Source organism: Tasmannia lanceolata, unplaced genomic scaffold, assembly GCF_043159265.1.
Source record: "Tasmannia lanceolata isolate RefF3 unplaced genomic scaffold, GAP_Taslan_0.1 ptg000013l, whole genome shotgun sequence".
Lineage (NCBI taxonomy): Eukaryota > Viridiplantae > Streptophyta > Magnoliopsida > Canellales > Winteraceae > Tasmannia > Tasmannia lanceolata.
Genome location: NW_027518690.1, coordinates 1,093,826 through 1,102,871, shown reverse-complemented (window position 1 = coordinate 1,102,871; position 9,046 = coordinate 1,093,826). Strand labels below are relative to the sequence as shown.

Below are 9,046 nucleotides of genomic sequence, written 5' to 3'. Positions count from 1 at the left end.
CAATCAAAAAGGAAAAGACAAACTTAGTTTGTGCAATTATTAAAATATGATGGTGATTTAAATTTATTGCAATAATAAATACACATACATCACCAACCATATATTCAGGGAAAGAAAACGAATGGGCATGATACAAAAGGGTGGTGCTTACACGATTCTTATTTTCATTATTTGAGTATTTTCTTTATAGAGAAAATTTCCAAAGAAGTAAGGAACGAGGGCAATAATTATAGAAAATTACGGATCACAGGTGCCCATAAAAGTAATTACTAAACACGGGTAATTCATAAAAGGGTGGGAAAGCGACCCCAATAACCTTTCAACATTATTAGAACAAAGAAAGACTCCTCCTATGTTGGTGCTTACATTATTCTCCTTGTCATTATTTTAGTATTTTCTTTGTAAAGAAAATCCAGAAAAAGTACAGAATGAGGGCATTAAATATCAGAAATTACGGATCACAGGTGCCCCTAAAAGTAATTATTAATTACGGGTGATTCTTAAAAATTGGTGGGAAAGAGACCCCTACAACCTTACGACATTATTAGAACGAAGATAGCGTCCTCCTAGGTTGGTGCTTATATGATTCTGCTTTTCACAATTTTAGTATTTTCTTTAAAAGGAAAATCCTGAAAAAGTACGGAATTAAGGCATTAATTACAGAAAATTACGGATCACAGGTCCCAAAAAAGTAATTATTAAACACGGGTGATTCTTTAAAAATGGGTGGCAAAGAGACCCCAATAACCTTACGACATTATCAGAACGAAGATAGAGTCCTCCTGCGTTGGTGCTTATATGATTCTCCTTTTCATTATTTTAGTATTTTCTTTGTTGGGAAAATCCTGAAAAAAATTCAGAATTAGGGCATTAATTACAGAAAATTACGGATCACAGGTTCCCATGAAAGTTATTATTAAACACGGGTGATTCTTTAAAAACGGGTGGGAAAGAGACCCCAATAACCTTACGACATTATCAGAACGAAGATAAAGTCCTCTTATGTGGGGGCTTATATGATTCTCCTTTTCATTATTTTAGTATTTTCTTTGTAGGAAAAATCCTGAAAAAAGTACGGAATTAGGGCATTAATTACGAAAAATTACGGATCACAAGTACCCATAAAAGTTATTATTAAACACGGGTGATTCTTTAAAAACGGGTGGGAAAGAGACCCCAATAACCTTACGACATTATCAGAACGAAGATAAAGTCCTCTTATGTGGGGGCTTATATGATTCTCCTTTTCATTATTTTAGTATTTTCTTTGTAGGAAAAATCCTGAAAAAAGTACGGAATTAGGGCATTAATTACGAAAAATTACAGATCACAAGTACCCATAAAAGTTATTATTAAACACGGGTGATTCTTTAAAAACGGGTGGAAAAGAGACCCCAATAACCTTACGACAATATCAGAACGAAGAAAGAGTCTTCTTATGTTGGTGCTTACATTATTCTCCTTTTTATTATTTTGGTATTTTATTTCTGGAGACAATCGTGAAAAATTATAGAATGAGGGCATTAATTACGAAAATTTACGAATCACAGGTAAAGTAATTATTAAACATGTGTGATTCTTCAAAAACGGGCAAAAAAGAGACCCTAATACCCTTGTGACATTACAAGAATGATGATAGTGTCTTTCTATGTTGCTGCTCATATGATTCTCCTTTTCAATATTTTAGAATTTTCTTTGTAGGGAAAATCCTGAAAAAAGTACTGAATTACGGCATAATTACGAAAAATTAGGGAACACGGGTACCCATAAAAGTAATTATTAAACACGGGTGATTCTTAAAAAATGGTGGGAAAGAGACCCCTACAACCTTACGACATTATCATAACGAAGATGGAGTCCTCCTATGTTGGTGCTTATATGATTCACCTTTTCATTATTTTAGTACTTTCTTCGTAGTGAAAATCCTGGAAAAAAAAACTGAATTAGGGCATTAATTACGAGAAATTACGGATCACAGGTACCCGTAAAAGTTATTATTAAACACGGGTGATTCTTTAAAAACGGGTAGGAAAAGGACCCTAATAACCTTACGACATTATCAGTAGTCCTTCAACGTTGGTGATTACATGATTCTCCTTTTTCATTATTTTAGTATTTTCTTTGTGGAGAAAAGTACGAAATGACGGCATTAATTATGGGAGATTACGGATCACCGGTGCCCGCGAAAGTAATTATTAAACATGGGCGATTCATAAAAGACGGGTGGGAATGAGTCCCCAATACCCTTACGACATTATCAGATCGAAGATAGTGTCCTCCAACGTTGGTGCTTACATGATTCTCCTTTTCATTATTTTAGTATTTTTTCTGGAGAAAATCCTAAAAAATTACGAAATGAGGGCATTAATTACCAAAAATTACAGATCACGGGTACCCATTAAAGTAAATATTAAACACGGGTGATTCTTCAAAAACAGGAGGGAAAGTGACCCCAATACCCTTATGACTTTATCAGAACGATGATAGAGTCGTCCTATGTTGGTGCGTTTCATGGCATGTCACTGTTATATTAACCAACTCCACAACTAAGAGAGCTCTCATTTTAATTAGTCAAAACAATGATAATTTCAACACAATTTTCTTCTCTCTTTTTTGCAACTATGCGAAACTTTCTTAGGGTACTCATTTTTTTACGACTGATATTTCCTACTTTTTTACATATAGAAAATATAACTTTAACCAACCCTATGCAATTTTTACCTAGAGGAACCTTCGGTTTATGATAATATCCTTCTAAATTAACCTTTCTCTCTAAATTGTGAAAAGAAAAAAATTCCGAGAAAATATTTTCCATCAAAAAATGTTTTTCATTCCATTTAAACATTGGGGACTGAGAGTATGACCGAGGTCATTATCTGACAGTACCCGACAGCCACATGATATTCACCTTTAAGTTAAAACTGGAGGAATCAATTGTTTAGATCACCCAACGGCATTTGAGTTTTCCAAATGCAAGCCTTTTTATGGGACTTGCTAGGCAATTTTGCAAAAAGCCTTTTTGCGGCTCACTTTTCAGGAGAGAAGAGCAACCTCAGATAAATTAATTGAAAAGGACAAAATCAAATACAAGGTGGGCTATTCTCTCCTTAAAAAAGGAAGCCGTGAAATGTCTTTATGCGAAATTGCCTAGTAAGTTCCCTTTTTTTTTTTTTTTACCCTTCACTTTTCTCTCAAATTGGAAAGTAAAGAAGTAAGAATACATCTTTGAGTGATGATAATTTCGCACCCCCTGTAGGATTATTCGCACCCCTTATAACTTGATTTGAAGTAATAAAGCTAAGTTTGCCACAATTCAAGTTGAAAGGGGTGCAAATTATCCTACAGGGGTTGCAAATTTATCACCTCCCTACATTTTCCTTCTACTTCCATCTTATGTACATCCAAAACTATGGGACCTTATTGCTTTGGAAAAGAGCAATAATGCCCAAATGAGAGGAAAATGACTGGTCAAAAAACCAAAGCAGCATTTTCATTCTTAGGGGGCCACCTTTGCCTTGCTTTACAGCCTAGCAACATTTCCTTTCACAACATTCACCATTAAGGCTATGTTTGTTTGCCTTGCTTTACAGCCTAGCAACATTTCCTTTCACATCATTCACCATCAAGCCTCTGTTTGTTTTAGATTATGACAACCGATTGTGGAGTCCCCAACCTATTATTAGACCGAAAATTACACAATCGGTTGTCATAATCTAAAACAAACAGGCAACAAAGGAGAGATTTTTGTGTTTTCCTCCACCATGAACTATAGTTTCTTTGCTTTACAGCCCTCTTGTATTTCCCTTCAGCCATTTTCAGTTAAAGCAACGAAGAAATGTTTTTTGTGCTTTCCGTGTGACTAGAATGTGTTTTAATTATTCTGTTTCATACTTTTGTTAAAGGGGAATGAATCTTTCATTTGCCATTGTTCTTCAGTTTCCCACTAATAAAGAATAAAAACATCTTAGATGACTAGAGAGAGAGAGAGGGGGGGCACTGATTTAGTTTCATGTGACCAACTCCAAGCCAGAGATCACTAGGAGTTTGAAGGGATGGCACATCAGTCTATCGATATTTGGAATCAGGATTTCTGGAACAAATGGTGCATTTATAGAGTCCCGTCGTTTCTGAAAAATCTCAATAGTAAAGCATACGACCCTCATTTCGTCTCATTGGGTCCTTATCATCATGAGGAACCAGAGCTTATGCCCGTGGAGGAACATAAGGTAAGAGCTGTTCTTCACTTACTCAAGATATCACAAAAACACAAGACTAGTTACATGCAGGCATTAGAGGATGTCGTGGAAGACTTGATGGAGTCTTGATTGACAGCGGAAGGGTAGACAAAGACAAATTCTTAGAGCTGATGTTTCACGATGGATGTTTCATACTTGAAATCTTGCGCAAATTCACCAACACTGGATATGGCCACTATGCTAGAAATGACCCTATTTTCAGCAAACATGGAAAATATAATATGAGCGAAGTTGTTTTTGAGAACATGTTGAAGATCGAAAACCAAATACCTCTACTTGTTCTCTACAAATTGGTAGCTGTTCAAACAGGAATGACACTGGATGAGGTGAGACTTACTCTAAACTACTACAAAATTTATCTCATTTTTTAACGTTATATCTATCCCTCTACATATGTATATGTAGTTATGTACACATACATCTTCGCGGGTTTAATTGCCAGCCCTAGGGGTGTAAATGGATTTTCAAAAATTCGATTACTGTACACATCCGAATCCGTTTAAAACGAGTATTATCCGAATCCGTTTCAAGCGGATATTATCCGTATCCGTTTATGAGATATCGGGCTCTTAGCGGATGCGAATCTGGTAAATGGTATATCCGATCCGTTTAACATCCGAATGCGAGAAGTACATCCTTTTTATTTATTATTAATATTATCATTAATATTTATTTTTAGTAATGACGCACTATATTTTGTTTCTAAAAGAAAAGTGAATTTTCTTTTTAGACGCTCGGGTCAATTTTCTAACTTAGGGTTATATAAAAACCCAAAATGCAATTAAAAGAGGGGGCTTATAAGGTTTGCTAGGAGAAGCAAGAGAGAAGAGAAAGGAGGAGGCCGAGACACCAACTCCGGCATTCTTGGTGCCCCCAACCCCTACCAAAATCCACCGCCGCCCCTCTCCACCTTCTCACGGCCACCTTCATCACCGTCAGTCACCTTCATCTCTAACCCAATCCCCACCTCCATCCCCATTTCCCTTCATCTTCCACCATCATCACTCTCACTTCCCCTGTCCAAAATAGCCCAAACCTATTCCATCATATACACAAAAAAAACCCCAAAGACCATTACCAACACCATCCATCTCTCTCCTCTCTCTCTCTCTCTCTCTCTCTCTCTCTCTCTGTTTTAAAAGGAAGAAGAGGATCTCATATATTTTAGGGTTTGTTAATTTTGAGAAGAGAAGATAGAGGTCCGGTTTTATGGTATAGAAAATTCATTCGAGTAGTAAGAAGGAGAAGAAAGATAAAGTGCTGCAATAAAATGTTCAAATTTACCAGATAAACTGATACAGATAATATCCGAATTCGAACAATATCCGCCGGAATCGAATTCGGTAATAGATATTAAATATCCGTCGAATTTGAATTCGAATCCGAATTTAGATAGTGTATACTGTAATCGAATTCGGATATAGTCATCCGCTTCGAATTCGATCCGTTTACACACCTAGCCAGCCCTAGTATGAGGAGTGTTCAAAGGGAAAAAAATGGGTCTGCCAGCCTCAATAAAACCGATCTAAAAGTCTAATTTATGTTACAGATAGGTTTTCCGACAACCGTTGGATCAACTTATGCCAGCCGATCTTAACCATATTAAGGCCGAAACGGCCAGGCGGAGAGACTTTGGTCGGCGTTTATTGCAGGCACGGTTGGTATTAGCCTTAGTTAGGAGGGTGCTTATATGAAAATTAGCCCTGAAAAGGAGGGTCTTTTAGTGATTATGCAGCAAATATACCACACCAAGGGACATGAACTACTTCGTCTCTTCTATCTCTCCCTCTCCATTTTTTGTTGTTGTTGTTTGGGTATTTAGTCATTGTCAAGATAATTATGTCAACATGATTTTCCCATATATTTAGATATTTTTGGGGCCATAATTTAAGTCACTGCATGTTTATGCTTTGTACTGCTCTTTTATGTATCCTGATTGTATAATTAGGATCGCCTGATCATCCAAACCCTTCATTTATTCTGCCCCAGCATAAATATGTCATTCCTAGAATTTTTTATTTTTTATTTTTTGAATGGCGACATGTTTCATTGATATAAAAGCAATGGGGGTCAGAAGTCCCTCAATACAAATATCAGAAACTGGAACGGGGATAGGCCATAACCAACAAGTAAAGAAGTAATCAGAGAAATAATCTACTAAAATCATCCCTATTGACAAGATCCACATCCCGATCTTCTAAGTATACTAAAACCCCTGCCTCTTGTCGGAACTGACCTCAAGAGGAAACCCAAGAAAATAAAAGCAAGAGTAGAACCCCATACCGCGGACCAAATCAAGAGGTAACCCTGAAATAAACGAACATTACCTCCAACCCTTGCTATCGAACCAAAAGCCCCAAAAATAATTCCTAGAAAATCATCCCTATAAAATAATTCTAATCATCCGATCCATTGAGGGATGTCACAGTTCAGAAACCACTTTAGATCGAGGGTCAAGATCACCGTCTGGAGATGATTTATGAAGTACAGCCTATTTAACTACAGACAAAAAATAAATGATTTGGATGATCCAATCATGTAGGCCTAACTGCACTTTTTAACAAATACTTGCTGAAACCATGTAATATCTCTATCTCTTTAAACATATTAAACCTTGATAAGTTGTTTGAGGCAAACAACTTGTAATTTTAGTAATAAAAAAAAAAATTGAATGGATTTTCATGGATAAATTTTGAAACTTGGAGATTTATGTAATTTCTCGCTTTTATTTCATTTACTGTGTTTCACTCTATTTCTAACTTGAACATGCAGAGTACCAAATGGGTAAATGATCTCATGGTAAGGTTCATTCGGTCTAGATCTACTTTTATCTTCAAAGTAGAAGACACGGACTTGGGCTCCAACACATGCATGCATCTGTTGGACCTTGCCAGGAAGTACTTGGTTGGAGAGTTGGGTACTTATGGAGTGCTAGATGTGAATGTGATTCCCGCTATGGTGCTAGATGTGAATGTGATTCCTGCGATGCTGCTAAAGAGAGATGCGAAAGTAAAGTTCAACGTAAGCAGAAAAAACAACCTCACTGGATTTGCATTTGACAAAGAGAAAGGCATCCTATACCTCCCATCTATTTACATCTATAATTGTACAGAATCCTTACTCCTCAATCTCATGGCCTTTGAACATCTTCACGTTGGCGAACGTCACCATGTTAGTTCATATGTTATCCACATGGGAGGTCTCATCCAGACAGTCCAAGACTTGAACATGATAAGGCACAAAGATTTCATCAATACCGATAAAGATAAGAATTGAGATCGTTAAGCTCATGCGAAAGGTCCACCATGACATGGGGTTCCACCCCAAGTTTACATTGCATCATGTGATTAACCCCTACAAGAAAACAAGCAAGTGGAAGATGCGACTTCGCAAGTGGAGTTCCAACTTTAGAGAAAAGCACTTTGATACCCCTTGGAGCATCATCGCCCTTCTGGCAGCAGCTCTTCTTTTGGCCCTTACAATCATACAAACCGTTTACACAGTTCGCTCTTACTACAAAACTGGATGACTCACTCCCCACACCCACTATCTCTGATGCTTTCAATTCATTCTCTTCATCCTTCTTGTTTTAAATAAGATTCAAGGGTGTTGTAATTAATGACTAATGAGGAAAAGTGGTTACTTTGACCATAATTGATTGGTTTAAAATTCTCATTATAGCATACCACTAAGGCCATGTTTGAAATTTTTTCAATGGAATACTAGTTTATCCAATGGTGTGAGAGTGACAAGGTGGTATCCTTCGAAGCGGACAGTTAATGAAGACACAAGCCAAGGTCTAGCGAGCTCCGCAAGGTTTCTCATTCTTGCCCGCAGAAAAGGATTAATGAGAATCTGCAGAACTGATTTCGAGTTGCTCAGTAGAGTGCCATTTTTTATTTTTATTTTGAAAGGTTGCTCAGATGAGGAAACAGATTAATAAAAATCTTTCCAAGCTGGGAATGCCGAACGAGGGATTCTTTGCCTTTTTCAAATCTCCACAAAGAGGAAGCCATTATTATTGTTAAGAGTAGATCAAGTCTGAACATTGGATCTACATTTTTAGAGTAAGTAGATTAGGTAGTTAGTTGAATGTGATAATCAGGATAGATTAGGATTATCTCCCTGAAGCATATCATTTAGTATGTTTATGCTTCATATAATTCATATAAAACAATCAATTACTCCAAAAGCTTAAGCTGAGAGTTGGTGTTATTTAATCATTTATACTTCTAAGTTTTAACACGTGCCCCTCGTTTTTTTTTGGGTTGGCTGTACAGATGGCACATGTGGCCCATCTTAGGGTTGGGGTTTTTAAGGGCAGGTTTTGTTAGAGATTTTGCAAAATGATATTGAGAAAATTAAAATAATTTTCTTAAGTTTTATTTAAATTATAAAAACAATTTTAGACAGGGCCGGTCGACCGGGGTATCCCGGGCGACCGGGGATTGGTATCTGGAATTGTGAGCAATTTCCAGAAAGGTGTGGGCGAGCGACCGCGGTTCTTTGGATCGTAGAAAATAAAATGGACAAAAGTAAGTCGGCGGACGACCGTGGTAGCCCGGTCGACCGCAACTATTCGAAAAACTATCCGTTGGGAAGAAATGGACATGTCTTTTCACTTCCGTTTGTCATCATTTCTTAATGTCTTTTGCTTCTCAACAGCCATTGATGTTTTTCAAACATAAGGAGCACCTTGTGTATGATCCAAAACACTTAAATCACAAAAGGTTGTGATCGAATGGTCATTATTCAAATCAATCCAAGGGATGTTTTGAAGGGATGTTGAC

The 9,046-nt window shown here is 37.0% G+C and overlaps 1 protein-coding gene across 1 annotated transcript; it reads left to right on the top strand.

Annotated features, from left to right (window-relative positions):
* The first annotated feature begins 3,623 nt into the window (after nt 1–3,623).
* LOC143889424 (UPF0481 protein At3g47200-like) lies at nt 3,624–7,912 on the top strand. Its single transcript, XM_077393625.1, has 2 exons — nt 3,624–4,582; nt 7,029–7,912. Exons 1-2 carry the CDS (start codon nt 4,367–4,369, stop codon nt 7,530–7,532), a joined length of 720 nt encoding a protein of 239 aa, XP_077249740.1. The 5' UTR covers nt 3,624–4,366; the 3' UTR covers nt 7,533–7,912.
* Nucleotides 7,913–9,046: the final 1,134 nt, after the last annotated feature.